Below are 18290 nucleotides of genomic sequence, written 5' to 3' on the forward strand. Positions count from 1 at the left end.
AAAATGATGGTACAACATGACAAAATTTAATGCCGGCTGGGGCGTCGCCCGGTTAAACAAGGCCCCGGCCACCCGTTGTTTTCGCCAGGGAACCAGGGTGAACAGCGAAAAGTCAGCTACTGGAACAAATCTGAAAACAAACCCCAACTCAACATCACCAGAGTTAAAGATCGGTACTATCAACGTAAGAAGCCTGAATGGCAAAGAAATGGAGCAATCTGAGGAAATAGATAAGTACCAGATCGACATAATAGGGATGACTGAAACAAAAAAGACAAAAACTGGTAAGATCTTTCTGAGCAATAAATACAAAATGTTATATTCAGGCAATGACAATCAAGGAAAAGAAGGAGTAGCCATAGTATTCAACACAAAATACGAGGCTAATCTTCTTGAATGGCAGTCAGTCTCAAGTAGAGTAATGTGGGCAAATATGAGAATGGGGAACTGGACAATGAGACTTATTTGTGCCTATGGTCCCACAGAAGGTTCTACTAAGGTAGAAGTGGAGGAATTTTTTGAGGCTTTAGAAAAAGCAACTGACACAATGAAAAAGGAAAAGTTGGTCCTTCTTGGGGATCTAAATAGTAGAGTAGGAAATGATTGTGAGACATACAAAAATATTTTGGGAAAATTTGGAGAAAAGAGCAAAGCTAATAATAATGTCAAATATCTGTTGGATTTCTGCTCAGGACATGGACTGGTTATTACTAACACCATGTTCCAACATAAAAATGTGCACAAATTCACATGGAGAGAAGAGGCTAGGAATAAGAAAAGTCTCATTGACTATGTTATTGTTGATAGTGATGTTTTCTCCCTGGTGCAGGACACCAGAGTGTACAGAGGATTTGAAATTGGAAGTGATCACTATTTAGTCTTGAGCAGGATAAAAATTGAATTTCATAATGAAAAGAATAACATGTAAGAAAGTTTTAAAGCGAATAAAAGTTGAGCAGCTCTCAGATGTGAACTGTGGACTAAAATACAGAAATATTATTGAAAAGAAAATGAAAGAGTATGAGAACAGGAATCAAACCTTGGAGATTCAGTGGCAAACTCTGAAGGAAGAATTGATTGATTCTGCCAGAGAGGCATGTGGTGAGGTTGTGTGCAAGGATAAAAAAATCAGAACTCCCTGGTGGACACAGGAAGTTAAAGATGCAGTGAAGGAAAAGAAGAAAGCATATCAAAAGTTCCTGGCAAATAAGTCAGCTTTTACTCTTACAGAATACAGAGACAAATGTAAGAAAGCTAAACAGTGTGTAAAACTAGCTAAACAAAAGTCATGGGAGGACTTTGGCAAGAATATAGAAAATAAATATCAAGAAGGTGGCAAAATATTCTGGAGGTTGTTGAAGAAGCTTAGGAATGGAGGAAAGAGTGCTGTAAAAGGAATTAGAGATGATAAAGGTGAAATGAAAACAGGAGAAAAAGATATCCTTGAAGTATGGAGTAATTACTTTGAAAAACTGCTAAATGAAACAAGCAGTGATGACAGCACAGTGATAAAAAACACTGACCAGGCATGCAGTCAGGAATACATATCCATACTTGAAGTAGAAAAAGCCATCAAAGGCTTGAAATGTGGAAAGGCAGCAGGAGTAGATGATATTCGACCAGAAATGCTGAAGTATGGTGGTATAAGAGTCTTACAGTGGCTGCACTGCATAGTTCAGAGAGCCTGGACAGAGGAACGAATTCCCGATGATTGGAGTAGAGCTCTCATAGTACCCATATATAAAAAGGGAAATAAAACTGAATGTGAGAATTACAGAGGTATTTTCCTACTGAGTGTTCCTGGCAAGATCTATGCAAGTATACTTGAGAAACGGTTGAGAAGAATTGTGGAAGAAAAGCTTGGTGAAGAACAAGCTGGATTCAGGCCAAATAGAGGCTGTCAGGATCAGATCTTCACTTTACGACAAATAGTCGAGAAAGCATGGGAATATAACAAAGATCTGTATTTAAGTTTTGTCGATTTGGAAAAGGCATGTGAAAAGGTGCCAAGAGAGAAGCTATTCAATACGCTCCAGTTATATGGTGTCAATGGGGCATTATATCAAGCAATACTTAGTCTTTATTTGAGTTGTGAGTCAGCAGTTAGAATTGAAGGAAGTACAGGAAGATGGTTTAATGTTAAATCTGGTGCGAGACAAGGATGTACATTATCCCCTCTGCTATTCATTATCTATATGGATCACATTATGAAGGAATGTGGTATTAAACCTGATATCAAAATTGGAGATGTTAATGTCAGCTCTTTGCTTTATACGGATGATGTTATACTTCTAAATAAATCCGCTACAAGTCTGCAAGATTCTCTGACTAAATTGAATAGCTGTTGTAATATATATGGTATGAAGGTCAGCAATAAAAAGACAAAGACAATGAAAATAGGCAGAATCATTGAAAATGTCAACTGTGTTGTGAATGGAGAACCTGTGGAACAAGTAAAACATTTCAGCTACTTAGGCACAATTTTTACTGAAGATGGTAAACTAAATATAGAAATAGACAACAGAATCAGCAAAGCTGGTATCGTGGGAAGTCAATTGAATAAATTCATATGGAATAAGAAAGAAATTAGTCGGAACACTAAATTAGCTGTATACAAGACTGTGTTCAAACCAATTTTAACTTATGGATCTGAGAGCTGGGTCAGAAGTAAAACACTTGACCAAAGACTAGAGACCGCAGATATGAGAGTCCTGAGAAAGATTAGAGGCGTGAACAGATGGCATCAATGGCAATATCATATTAAAAATGAGGATATTAGGAAAGAACTTGACATTGTCAGCATCCAGGAATGCGTTAGCAGAGCTAATCTCAGATGGTATGGTCACTTAAATAGAATGGGAGAGGAAAGATTAGCAAAACAAGTGTTCTCTGCCAGGTTGGCAGGAAAACGACCCAGAGGAAGACCAAGATATAGGTGGATTGATACGGTACAAAGTGCCTTAGACGATAGAAATATAAGATCTGATAAGGTTGGAGTCTTGACAAGTAACAGACTGATTTGGAGGAAAATTGTAGATAGGAAGTTAGTGATGATGTAATTTTTTCATGTAGTACTGTCATATCCTGTACACCCCTTGAGGGTACATGGCAGGAATTTGATAATGATGATGATGATACATACTTGTCAGTTATATATTGACCCTCTTTATCAATGACCTCTTGCAATCTGTCCAACAACTTCATTATGCCGTGTTCATAAAACTCCTGAGATTTACTTGCGAAAAATTGATCCAGGTGTCTTTTGACAGTCTCCTCATTAGCAAAGGTTTTCCCATTCAGAGAATTCTGCAACGATCGGAATAAGTGGTAATCGGAGGGTGCCAGGTCCAGTGAATATGGAGGATGCGGCAAAACATCCCAGCCAAGACTTAACAATTTACTCCAGGTTGTTAACGATGTGTGGGGTCTGGCGTTGTCATGGTGAAAGACAACTCCTTTCCGATTTGCCAATTCAGGATGTTTTCTGCTAATTGCACGGGCCAGTCGCATTAACTATGAGCAATAGACAGTTGAATCAATCGTTCTGCCTGATGGTAACACCTTGTAGTTGACAACACCTTTATAATCCCACCACACAGAGCGCATGATCTTCTATGGGTGCAATCCTGCTTTCGAGGTTGTTTGCCGCAGTTCGCTCTTGTGCCCCCATGATCTTTTATGTACCACGTTATCATACATGACCCATTTTTCATCTCCTGGAATCATCCGCTTCAAAAATTGGTAGTTTTTCTTGGCGATGTTGCAGCGAATCACAGATGGATATGCAACCAGTCATATTGGCCTTAAACAATTCATGCGGCACCCAAACATCGAGTTTTGAAACATATCCCAGTTTGCACAAATGATTTTCGATGCTTGTATGGGATATGTTCAGTACTGCAGCAATCTACAGCACTGTTTGTGACGGATTTTTGTCGACGATATCCTTCACAACACTTGAATCAACCTCAGTCGGGCAACCAGCGCGAGGCGCATCACTGAAGTCGAAATCTCCAGAACGGAATTTGGGAAACCACTTTCGGCATACGCGTTCTGTTAAGGTACCATCCCAATATACGCTGCATATTTTTTATGGGCCTCAGCAGCTCATTTGCATTTTTTGAAATAAAAAAGGCAAAATATGTCGGTAAAGTACATTATTTCCTTCCATTTCTAAAAATATGTTACACACACGCAACTGAAATAGGCCGAACAAAAATTCAATGAAAGGTTATGTGAAATGTCGCCTTTCAACTGCGCAATGGCATTGCGTGGTAGCACAACAATGGTGACAGATGAAGTGGTGTAAACTTATACTAATGCATAAACTGAACACACTTATTTGCCAGCCCAATACTAACAAGATTATTTCAATTAAGGCACGAAGTTTTATTATTTGTAAATGAAATTAATACTGATTTTGCATCACTCCTTGTTGACGAAGCATGGTTATCAACACTATCCCCTATCTTTCAGACATTTTTTCGAAATTAAATGAACTAAATGTCTCCCTTCAGGGAAATTCTCTAACTGTTCTTGATGCCTATGACAAAATAAAGGCATTCAAGAAAAAACTGGTTTTATGGATTAATTATGTAAAAGACAAACAATTTGCACCTTTTCCAACATTGGAATCCTTTTTAGTGGAAAATGATATTTTTGTTGATTCTGAGTTTCTGGAAAGGGTTTGTGACCACCTCAAAAATCTGAAACGGAATTTTGAAACATATTTTCTGAATAACTTTCATAAGAAATTTCTGTGGGTTTGCAATCCATTTCAGGCAAGCAGTCATGAGAACGACCTTTCATTATCGAAAAAAAGAACAGTTAATTGAGTTTTCAAGTGACAGTGGACTTAAAATGCAATTCCGTGATCTTGGATATGGCCTGCAGCGAGAAGTGAATTTCCCGAATTATCTGAAGCAGCACTAAAAATCGTCATGCAGTTTTCTACAACCTATCTTTGTGAGAAAGGATTTTCATTGCTCCTTCCAATAAAAACAAAATACAGAAATCGTCTCAGTGTGTGTGTGTGCCAATTTCGACTGAAGTTGACCAATATTAAGCCAGATATCCAGCAACTCTGGAAGGACCGAGAAGCTCAACCATCTCATTAAAGTAAGTAGTAACATAATTATATCATATTATTTATTTAACCATGTGGAAAGGCTTATGTGTTCGTCACACATGTTGAATGGATTTTAACGGTATAGATGCGAACACAGATTGATAAGAAAATAACTATTTATTAAATTAAATACTAATATTTCACTAGTATTATATCCAGCATCTTCAGAGAATACAAAGTTTGTTACTGTAGCGTGACAACCACAATCTGGTGTAACAATGGGGCTAGTATGAGTAATTGTAGCGTGCAACACAAAGACTAAAGTCCTAATTAGGCATCATCTAAGTTAAAAAAAAAATATATATATATATATTAATTTGGTCTTAGGATGACTGTCTCCCAAATCTTTGGTAGATTTATACAGCCATACTTGCTAAGGTTTGGAGTATGTTTGTATGCTCCGAAGATTCTGGATATAATACCAGAGAAATATTAGCATTTAAGTTCATAAATAGTTATTTTCTTATCAATCTGTGTTCACATCTATACTGTTAAAATCCAATCAACATATTACTTATTTGTTTAATAAAAATTAAAACTTCGTTCAATGATGATACACTTTTAATTGTTTACTTCCAATTTAATTAATTATGCTTCCATATGTATTCAAAACATGTTTTAGATTTATTATGTTATAAATGGCACAGTTTTTCCTCCGAAATGTTGGTAATTCCTACATAGGTTTTTTAAAAACAATTACAAAAAGTCAAAACGATGTATAGGGAAATAAATTAAAAACACTATGTTTATTTTTGAAGTAAAACTTTAATTCCAGCATTCTAAAATGTTATTTTTCTTGCTTTTCTGTTTGCAAAGTTGATGACATTATCGAAGTCTATTTCATTACTCAGTTGCTGTTTTATAGACAGTATGGCAAGATTTCTTAAAAGCCAAAAAAGTGCTGCCCTGGGCGGATCTCCCTCCCCCCCAGCTATTAGTGTTCTGTAAAATTGTTTTAGGCATTTTACTGGTCCTTGGGCTTAAAGGTTGAGAAATGCTGCTGTAGTGCATATTAGGATTTTATAGTGTGGAATTAGAGAAAAGTAATTTTTGGACAAGTTTCTTAGGATATTCATTGCAGCAGAAGTCATAGTTCATTTATCTTTTCCTAATTTTTTTAAGACTGAAGTACTATGTTTTTTAAGCATATGAATGAATCTAATCTTTTGTGGTGGTACAGAGAAGACATAAAAATTCTGATAATAGTTTTACACTTGATGTCTACCACAAGCTAACCCATATCAGTTATGACTTCCACCTCATCTTCTCTGCATCACCTTTAAAAAAAATCATTCATATGCTTAAAAAACTTGCTATTTCCATCTTAAAAAAATGATGAAAAGATAACTAGAAAAACCATGATGTCTGCTCCACCAACTAAGTCAATAAAGCTACAGTAAAATCCTGATGTGTGCTATAGACACCATATCATAGTACACTACAAACCTATTCTTACTATATGGAGTTTCCTCTGCTCTCCTAAAGACAACAGCATCTTCTACAAACATCCAGGGATTTACAAAATTCTTTGTTAATGTGCCCTTTCACATGTAGATCAGATTCTAGGTTTTGAGATTAGAAAAACAGAACATGTTGGAGATGCTACTCTTAACAAAGAAGACAGCTCTTGTCTAGCTTGTTACTCTTCCCATACACACATAACATCTACTAGAATAAGAGCTCTAAGTCCTACTTAGAAGAAAAAATCATCTTGTTGAATAAAAGAATCAACTATGGTCATTTTTTCTCACAGCACCCTCAATAAGACCCAAGTGCTGATATTATGTGACATTTGAAAATCTTTAATTAGATCCTTGAGATGCCAGAGTCCAACTTTTCAACAAACTATTTGAAAATAATGCTGGATAGTGGTTGACTCATACCACTTCCAGCATTCTCCATGTTTCCATTATTCATAGTGTATATTCTACAAACATCCAGGGGTTTGGTCCATTATTCTTACTGTAATGGTTATAATGGTCTCATTATTAGTAGGGAAATGAACTTTGCTTGTTAATTTTTTAGTTTACAGTTGCTAAACCATACATTTATATTTTGCGTTTACACTGACAAAGCTACAGATTTTTGGTGGTGAAACTAGTTGGTTAATTTATATATTGTACTACAAGCATTAAAATAACCCATTTATTTTTAATATTGAACTTCACTGGGTGAGATCCTTCTTTTAAATGATTAATTCAAGACCAAATTATAAAGATACGAGGGTGGTCTGAAAAGTTCTCGGCCTAACAATGAAAAAACAAATTTATAATTTCAAAATTATTTTTATTTTTTAACATAATCTCCCTTAAGACTAATACATTTATTCCAGCGATGCTCCAGCACCATTATTCTGTCCCTGTAGTAATTCTCAGTAAGATCTGCAAAACACTCCTCTACAGCTGCAATCACCTCTTGATTCAAAGAAGAAAAACACTGACCAGCAAGGAAGAGTTTTAGTTTTGGAAAGAGACAGAAGTCAGAGGGAGCCAAATCTGGAGAATAGGGTGGATGTTCCAACAATTCATAGTGCAGATCCCTTAATTTTCCCATTGCTAAAACACCTTTGTGGGCAGATGCATTGTCCTGATGAAAGATTTTTTTTTTTTTCTTCTTCAAACCGGGTCTTTTCTCATGAATTTTTTTGTCTAGTCTGGTTAAAAGATCGGAATAATATTCCCGGTTATTGTTTTACCCTTTTCAAGATAATTAATAAACAAAATGCCTTTAGCATCCCAAAACACCAATGCCATGACCTTTTCTGCTGATTGAACTGACTTTGTCTTCTTTGGCACTGAACAACCGGCTCTTCTGTCCACTGTTTTGACTGCTGTTTGGATTCTGGTGTGTAATGGTGAATTCAAGTCTCATCTATAGTAATAAAATCGACTCACAAAATCAGTTTTATTCTTGTTAAAACACTCCAAGCACTGTTCAGAGATTTTCATCCGAGTGCATTTTTTATCTACTATGAGCAAGCGCGGCACCCATCTTGCACAAAGCTTTTTCATTTGCAATTCTTCATGCAAAATATATCCTACACGTTCTTTTGAAATGCCTATAGTCTAGCAATTTCACGCACTTTGACTCGCCTGTCATCCAATACCATATCCTGCACTTGATCAATGATTTCTGGTGTTGTTACATTTTTTGGACATTCTTCACGTGGATCACCTTCGAGGCTTGTACTGCCAAGTTTAAGCTCGGCAGCCCATTTCTTAATTGTCAAAAGCGAAGGAGAAGAGTGCCCATGAACTTTTATGAACTTCGAATGTATTTCTTTTGCCATTAAACCTTCTTTTACAAAGAATTTTATAACCGCATGATACTCAATTTTATCCATTTCAAGGGATACAGACAACACTTTTGCTTCAGAGAGCTGTATAAAACAAACTACTTGATAGAATGACTTGCAATTTCATATGGATGCTAATGTCAGATGTACCAACTTAGGAAAAAAAAAAAAAATCTTGCCGATAGTGTTGCTATCTCTGGTCGAGGCTGAGAACTTTTCAGACCACCCTCGTATACAGGTGACTAAAAAAAAAAAAAAGACGTACAACACAAAGATTGCAAATTAGGAAAGATTACTCACTCACTCACATACAAATTTACACTCTTACCGAGTTGTTTTACAAACAACTGAATATTATTACATTATCAGTATACTAGATTGAATAACTTAATTCTTACAGCAAACTTTTAAAAACAAATGTTTTCTAGATGAATTTTTTTAGAAGGCTTATCTTCATCAAATGTATATTTTCAGTTTCCACAAAATAACATAGGGTTCCCCGATTTGGTATGTACATTTCTTTCATACTGAAAATGAATGCTGCCTTATCTCAAGAAATCTCAAAACTAGAAAATGTGAAACACAAGCTCTCTTATCAATGAAATTTCTTCTTGAGATGCATAAACAAATTAGGCATACTAAATATTTTAGTCTTCACTTGCTGTGCTTTATTGTTTAATATGGTTAACCATATACTTACTTGCACTGAATAATATTGCTTTAATCTGTTATATATCATTTAAGATCCTCAAGACTAGACAAATTTCTTATGAGTTTATCAAAAACACTGAAATAGCTTACTAAGTGTTTCCTTTCTTCTCATAAACCAGCTCTTTTCTAGTACTATTTAATCCATTTAATTAGAGTATTAATCCATCAGCTATACAATTCACTTTTGCATAAAAATTCATTTTCAGAGGCAACTTGTAACATATTCCAGTCAAAGCCTTATATAAATTTTCTAAAGTGGATTCAGTGGTCCACTGTGAAGAATTTATAGAGACAACAAAAACATGTGCTTATAAGTAATTACTTTACTTATAAGTAAATAACACTCGATGTTTTAACCTCTATATTAAGGTCATCATCAGTAACACATACATATGCACAGGACACAAGCTACATGACACTACGCAAAAGTAAGCTAAATCTAAATGCTTTGTTAATCGTTTATACTAGCCTGACCCCTGGTGAAAAAAAGTAAATAAATAAAAAAATCATAAAATAAAATAAAAATATATAAGAAATAAATTAATTTTTTTATTCATCATTAGTATAATTATATAGAGATGATAAAAAATTCGTATAATTATATAGAGATGAAGGAGGTATGTTTGATATAGTGGAACTATATCAAACATATCTCTACAGGCTTCTTATCTTAAGGTTTTCCTTGTGTTAGGGTTCTGCCATCATGTGCTGAATGCAATATGGTTGCAGATGGGTCCTCGAGATTCTTGGAATTATTAATCTACCATCCTTATTAAGATTAGGATGATGTTTCAGCATCTCACAAGGTTCCTTGAATTTTCTTTCATACCAGGCTTTGATGCAGTTTAGGGGCTTTGTGCCTTTCCAGTTGATTCTCTGACATGTTTGAAGTGCATGGTATGACAGGCCTGTTTTACAATATGGAAGAAATTTAATGTGGCATTTGTGTTGTCTTTTCTTGTTAGAATGGTGTGCCCTGTATCCCCCTATGTAGGGTAGGTGCACAGAATTTTGTAAACCCCCAGGTGGGCATGGTAAGAAAGGGGATCTCTGAGGTCAGTATACTTTTTAATTTTGCAGGAGGTTTGAAGGTTGTTATAATGTTGTATTTATGTAGTGTTCTATTTTTTCTGATATTTACTTAATGGAATATTAGGAAAGATTGGTTTTCTGATATTTTTGTATATGTTTTCTAAGAAAACATACAGGATTCTTGTAATCTTTTTTGCTTTTCATGATATTATTGTGGAGGATCTTATGACCTGTTTTTTTTGTTGTACAACACAAGAAAATCTTAGGAAATGAGGACTGTAGAGATGTGTTTGATAATTTTTTTATCATATGCATATTATTATACTTATGATGTATAAAAAATTAATTTTTTTTTTTATAACTTTTTGTTATTTATTGTCATGGGTGATTGGAATGCGATCACTGGTGAAGGCAAAGATGATAGAGAGGTGGGAAAGTATGGACTTGAATGCCGAAATGAAAGAGGAAATAGACTTTTGGAGTTCTGCCACCAATTCAATCTGATCATTACTAATACCTGATATGAGGTACCAAAAAGAAGGAGGTATAATTGGAAAATGCCAGGGGATATAGAAAGGTACCAAACAGATTATATTATGACAAGAAATAGATTTTTTAAAAAAAGTAAAATCATGCAAACGTTACCCAGGAGCTGATGCTGACAGTGACCACAATTTGGTTTTAATGAAATGCAGTCTGAAAATTAAAAAGCTGTCACAACTACGGAAAAAACCTAAATGGAACATAGATAACCTGAAAATAGAGGAAAACCATAGAAACTATAAACAGCAAACTGATGAAAGCATTAAAACTGGAGAGAGTGAAAACAAAAACATAGAGAAAAAATGGACTCAATTGAAGGATACAATATCATGACTGCCAATGACTGCATAGGATTAAGGAACAAGCAAATAAAGAAGTCATAGGTTATCCAGGACATTCTAGACCTAACAGATGAAAGAAGAAAACACAAAACTTCCCTAAATGAAAAAAACAAAGACAAATATAAACATATAAAAAATATGATAAATATTCACCTAAGCAAAAAGAAGCAAAAGAACAATGGTATATAGAGAAATGTAAAGAAAGAGAAGATTTAACAAAGACTGGGAAAATCGATGAGGCTTGCAACATTATAAAATGAATAAGCCTGCAAAACAAGACAAGAAGCGCAATTATCAAAAATTGTGCTTCTTGGGGAACATACTTATAGATAAGCTGGAGTAATTAGGGAAAGATGGAAGGAGCACTTAGATCTATATAGTGGAAAAGATCTAGTTGCCAAGGCTATAGAAGATGAAACAAAACCTGACGTAGAAGAAATTGGTCCAACTATATTAAAAGATGAATCTGATTGGGCACTAAATGAATTGTCACTAACAAGGCACCAGGCATTGATATCCCCTCAGAATTAATAAAGTATTCAGGAAACATAAGTCATACCTTCTCATGATCATGAAGGATATATATGAAACAGGCATAATTCCAAAGACTTTACACAATGCTCTATCATACCCATTCCTAAAGTAAATAATGCAAGCAAGTGTGAAAATCATTGAATAATAAACTTAATATCACATGCTTCGAAAATAATACTAAAAATTATACAAAAAAGACTAACAAAGAAGGTTGAAGAGTATACTGGCAAAGACCATTTTGGATTCAGGAAACAACAGGAAACAAGAGAAGCAATCCTAGCTCAAAGAACAGTTATTGAAAGAAGATTTGAGAAGAATCAAAATACTCTGAGTCTTTCTTGACTTGGAGAAAGCCTTCAATAGTATTAACTGGAACCAAATGTTTCGCTTCTAAAAAACAATAAAGGTAGATTGGAGAGATAGAAGGCTCACATTTCATCTTTACAAGCACCAAGAAGCGGTAACAGAAACAGCCAGCAATAAAACAGAAACTGCAATAGCAAGAATACGCTGAGGTGTTAGACAGGGTTGCTCTCTTTCACCCATACTGTTTAATCTCTACATTGAAGATGGAATTAATAAATTGAAAGAACTAATAGAAACAGGAATTAAGATAAATGGAATTGAAATTAACTGGCTACGGTTTGCAAATGACATAGCAGTTATAGCTGATAACGAAGATAAACTGAAATCCACCCTGAGAAAGATGGAGCAAATTAAAAAAAAAAATGCAGGACAGTTTTCTAAAAATTAATAAGAAAACAAGACTATTATTTACAAGTAAAGCAAATCCAGTGAAAATAAACCTGGAAATAAATAATAACCCAATACAACAGGTATCCTACTTCAAATATCTTGGAAGTCTTATCACGGAAGATGGAAGAAACCAATCAGATATTAAAGCACGAATAATCTTGGCCAAAAAGGCATTCTACAATAGAAGGAACATTTTCACCAGTAAAGGACTTAGCATCCGGCTCAAAAAAAGGCTAGTGAAAACATACATATGGAGCATTGCATTATATGATTCTGAGGCCTGGACGCTAACAAAACAAGACATCGAAAAGTTGGAGACATTTGAACTTTGGTGCTAAAGAAAGATTATGAAAATTAGTTGAACAGAAAGAAAAAGTAATGAAGAAGTTCAAAATATAGTTCATGAAGAGCAGTCACTAATGAACCACATCAATAAGAAAAGAAAAAGCCTAATTGGACACAATCTGAGGCATGGGAGACTGATTACAGAAATCCTTTCTTTTAGGCTTAGACGGTGATCCTAATACATTTTGGAAAATTATGGAGACAACTACCATGTTTGAGTAAAACTACCATACAAAAACCTGGTATGAAAGAAAATTTAAGGAAGCCTGCGAAATTCTGATAAACTACCCAAATATCAACAATAATGGTGGCATGAAAATTCCAAGAATCTGGACGGCACACATTCAGCTTACCTAATATTTAGTATCCAGCATACTTCAGGACCCTAGGCAACCTTCAGCTAGTATTTGAAACCATTCCATACCAACTGGTTGGAATTTATATGTATAATCATGATGTTAATATATACATATAGACTTGTTGTTGCTCCCAATGTAATTTTACAACCAATAGATAATATTAATAATAGGACTTTAGTGTTGATGTAGTAAGGTTTTTTTTTTTTTTTTTTTTTCAACAGAGGTCAGGCCAATAATTGTTGTAATGGTTGGTCAGTAACTTTAACAAACCATGTAGATTGTAGTGCAGCTTGTTTCTCTGTATATAGTATATATGCTCCAAAAGATGACCTTGATATAAAAGTCAAAACGTCGAATGTGGATTTTGGTTTATATTAAACTAAAGTTTTACTCAAACACGGAAGTTGTCTCCATAATTTTCCAAAATTCAATGATTACAGAAATAATGGAGGGGACCATAGAAGGAAAGAGGCTATGGGGAAGACCAAGAATTTCACATATAAACAACATAATGATGCTAAAAAAAAAAAAAAAATTTTTTTTTTTTTTTTTTTTTTTTTTCCCCCCAACAGAGGTCAGGCCAATAATCGTTGTAATGGTTGGTCAGCAACTTTAACAAACCATGTAGATTGTAGTGCAGCTTGTTTCTCTGTATATAATATATATGCTCCAAAAGATGACCTTGATATAAAGGTCGAAACGTCGAATGTGGATTTTGGTTTATATTAAACTAAAGTTTTACTCAAACACGGAAATTGCTTCATAATTTTTCAAAATGTAATGATTACAGAAATAACGGAGGCCATGGGGCAGACCAAGAATTTCACATATAAACAACATAATGATGCTAATTGCCGCTGAGAGCTATGAAGAGATAAAAAGGAGGTCGCAAGATAGGATGTTATAATGTACTGCTATAACTAACCAATTTTTGGATTGATGCGGCAGAGAAGAAGAAGATGTATAAAAAATTTGATTTATTTTTATAACATTTTATTATTTATTTTATTTATAATTTAATTTATTACTTTTTTTTCCACCATAGGTCAGGCTAGTGGAAATATTAACACAGCATTTAGATTTAGCTTACATTTGTGTAGTGCCATATAGCGTGTATCATGTGCATCCTGATCATGATGTCAACATACAGGTCAAAACATCGAGTGTTATTTACTTAATTATAAGTAAATTTAACACTCCAATACATGTGTTTTTGTCTCCATAAATTCTTCACAATGAAAGCTGACCAATGTGTAACCTTGAAAGAAATAGAATCAGTGGTCTCTATTCATATTTCTTCCCAACAATTGGTAAATGAAGCTTTGAGTTCAGCTGACAATCTTCTGTAGATCCCCTTCCTGCACATGCATAACTGTTAAATGCAACAAGAGATTAGAAATTTCCTTTTAGCATTTTTTAAACACTGAAATAGCTTACTGGGTGTTTTCCTCTTCATAAATTGGTTCCTTTCTGGTACAATCCATTAGATATAATACCGTTCACTTTTGCTTAAAAAATTCATTTTTAGAGAGATCTTGTTATGCATTCCACTCAAAGTCTAAGCAAATTTTTTCAAACCAAATTTGATGGTCTATGTCCTGATTTCTTCTCATCACTTGGTTACTGATATTCTCCAAGTTCAGCTATCTTCCATGGATCTCCTTGCTGCATATGTGCAATTGTCAGCTACAAGTAAGCAGAATTTACTACTGGCTTTCATTCTGCTGTTAGCAAAACAAGAAATGCCTTTAACAACAACAACAGAAAGCTTTATTAACTTCAATGAAGATCCCAATAAAATTTCTTTGAAATTAAATGATAATTTAAGTATATAAAGATAAACAAATGAACATAACAATTCTATTAGATGCTGCTTATGCACTGATAGGAGGTCTAATTTCCCCTACCCCACAAAAGAAAAATAAAATAAAATAAAGTAAAAAAGAAATATTATAAATAAAATGTTTTAAATAATAACTTGAAGTGCAAGACATTGTGCAAAGCACAATTTGGGATTCAGCAATGAACTGATGAACGACAACATGCAAAAGTTGCCTGCTCCCTACAAAAATCACTTTGTTATCTCAAAATTCAGGTGACACGGAGGTCTATTCACCAGTCAATATAGGAAATTTTCTAACTACATAAATATCTTCTCTCAAAGATAAAACATATTTTTAATATATTTAACTAAATGTTGAAGTAAAAATAATAAAATCAGATACTTACACTGTGTTCTTCTGAATCAAATTCAAAATTGAAATGAGCCAACCGATTTAATGAGCCCCTGTTGAAGAATCAAGAAATGACTATGATCATATACTCATGCAACAAAAGTGTGCAAAAGAGCACAGAAACAGTACAGTAAAAATAAGGAACCAAAGGGGAAGGGGGCTTGTTACTGCTTTTTTTTGTTTATCGAAATAAATTCATTTACAAGATAAGATACTTCTACCATAGCAATATTTTGTATGAGATTATGGCTGGTGAAATACATTACCCCCTATTGTGTAGTTTAAGCTTGTATTCAATAATTTAAATACAAGCAAATTACATGGTACCATGTAAATTGCCTGTGTGTTGAAGTTGTGAGGATTTAAAAAAAAAAAAAAAAAAAAAAAGAAAAGAAAAAAGGAACTTCTTGGTGGACTCAAAGAGGCAGAGTCGTGGAAAAAAAAGTGTATTAGAAGGTTATAGACAACTAAGTTAGCATGTGTCCTGAGAGTATACAGAGAAAAATTTAAGAATGTTAAGAAATGTGTAAAATTAGCCAAAAAAAGTCAAAAGAAGACTGGGAAAAATATACTATCAAGACTGTAGCAAATGATCTATAGGCTAATAGCAGAGCTAAAACTGGAGAAAAATATAATTTAAAAAACTTGAAATAGAAAAACCAATCAGAAACCTAATTCCTTTTCCACCTTGAGGAGGCAAATGGAATAGATGATCTTTGACAGAAATGCTCAAATAAGGAAGTATAGAAATTTTATAGTGGTTGCTAACTACATAATTCAGAAGGTAAAATATTGGATGATTAAAGTGGAGCTCATAGTGCCGATTTATAAAAAGTTAGAATGAAACAATGGAAGAATTTGAGGAATTTCCTTGTTTAGAAATCTAAGACTTATGCATGACTTAATTGTCACTAAACACTTCCAAAAAGAACATATCTTTTGGCACCATAATTCATCACAAACTATCTTCTGGCCTCTCACAGCAATGATATACTGATGTTGATTACCCCATTTTACATCAAACTGTCTTCCTGTACCTCATCTAGTTCTAACTGCTGAATTGCAATATAAATGTCACTATGCATTGCTCAGTATAATGTCTGGTTTATCTCTCATAACAATAGTGATTTGAAAACTTTTCTCTTGACTGCTTATTATATACCTTTTCCAACTCTGCAAAACTCAAATATGAGAAGGGGCCAAGAAAAATTGTGGAAGAGAAACTTGGAAAACAAAAAGCAGGAACAGACCTTCACTTTAAGGTGAATTATGGGGAAATCACTGGAATGTAACAAGGATATATACTTACACTGTGTTCTTCTGAATCAAATTCAAATTCAAATTCAAAATTGAAATGAGCTAACCAATTTAATGAGTCCCTGTTGAGAATGAAGAATTAGAACTGAAAGAGGTACAAGCAGACGGTTTGATGTAAAATGAGGTAATAGCCATCAGTATATGATTGCAAGAAGAGGCCAGAAAATACTTATGTGGTGAATTATGGTGCCCAAAGATAAACTATTTTTGGATGTATTTAGTGACAATTAAGTCATCCTTTTTGCATCATTATATTTATAAATGTTTGTTTGATTAACTGTAAGGATAGTGAGCTTATTTTCTGATTTTCAAAGGTTTAATATTTGTATTCTTGCATACCGTATTGGGCATCATGGGCACTGAAAAGCAAATCAATGGCGGGAAATTTTAGCATGCATGATTATGTTCGCTGCTGCATGTGCGAAATCAATGGCTTTCACAGAACAAGATTTATGGAAGGTCTGTAGGCATCAAAAATTAGCTGACAGGCAAAAAAAGTGGAGACATGATAGATGCATTTAAGTTATTAAAGGAATTTTTATAGGACTGATGCTGAATGCTTTTTTTCAGTACATGGCAAGATGGAAGAGAACAGAGAAGTTGTGTAAGAGTGCAGTTATCCATGTTAATCAATAGCTGTCACAGAATTGTATCCAGATTTTGCTGAACGCTTATAGACATCACGGCCGGTTGGGGTGTTAGGACTAGATTTTTTGCTTGAAAGGTGGTAAATGGGTTGCCTGTGGCGACTGTAGATACTTTATCAGTGAATGAATTTAAGGAGGTATTGTGTAATATGATATGATACGTAGTGTGTGAATAATGGATCTCCCATGATGAGTATTCTAATTCCATTAAAGTTTTTTTCACTTAATTATACTTGATTAATCTTAACAGTATAGATGAGAACACAGACTGATAAGAAAATAACTATTTATTAAATTATTGCTGATATTTTGATGGTATTCTATCCAGCATCTTCAGAGCACAAAAACAGTTTGTCACAGTACGCAAGACAACAACAATCCAGTATAACAATGGGCTAATTTGAACAATTATAATGTACAACACAAAGACTAAAGTCCGAATTAGGCATCATCTATGTTGAGAAGATAAGAGAGAGAGAGAGAGAAAGCAGGTATTAATTTGGTCTTGTCTCCCAAATCTTTGGCAAATTTATACAGCCATACTTGTTGAGGTTTGGAGTATGTTTCAAGGCTTCTGTTGATTCCAGGAACAACCTCTCTGACTTATAAAAGCTTTTGCCCACCTAAAAAGTATTTTAGAAAACCATGCCTTAAAAAGTTCAGACATAATGGTGAGTTCTGATATCACCTCACTTTTCACAAATGTACCGTTAATTGAAGCCCTTGATTTACTAAACTCACACATTCCCCGATATATTTCAGCTATTTAAATTCACAGTACAGGCAGGTTATTTTACACGGAAAGGGAAAATATACAAACAATCAAATGGGACAGCAATGGACTCCTCCCTTTCTCCCACCTTAGCCAACTTCTCTTGGAAATCTTGGAAGCTATCAATACAGCCACTCTCAAACCAAGGCTTTGGCTACGCTATGTTGATGATATGCTTGCTATTTGGCCACATGGCCAAGACACATTGGATACATTTTTAGTGCATTTAAATAGCCAACACCCTAAAATCCACTTTACAATGGAAATGGAAGCTAA

The 18290-nt window shown here is 34.3% G+C and overlaps 1 protein-coding gene across 4 annotated transcripts in view; it reads right to left on the bottom strand.

Annotated features, from left to right (window-relative positions):
• fmt (phosphatase 6 regulatory subunit 1-like protein fmt) overlaps window positions 1-18290 on the bottom strand; it is a 450952-nt gene that overhangs the window by 189787 nt on the left and 242875 nt on the right. For all 4 annotated transcript variants that reach the window (XM_090406310.1, XM_090406311.1, XM_090406308.1 and 1 more), the window contains one exon: window positions 15274-15331. In XM_090406310.1, coding sequence (XP_090262436.1) covers window positions 15274-15331 — 58 coding nt within the window. The remainder of the gene's footprint in view (window positions 1-15273; window positions 15332-18290) is intronic.

The sequence above is a fragment of the Typopeltis vanoorti genome, chromosome 16 (genome assembly GCF_054136105.1).
Source record: "Typopeltis vanoorti isolate ZY-2024b chromosome 16, IOZ_Tvanoo_1.0, whole genome shotgun sequence".
Classification (NCBI taxonomy): Eukaryota; Metazoa; Arthropoda; class Arachnida; order Uropygi; family Thelyphonidae; genus Typopeltis; species Typopeltis vanoorti.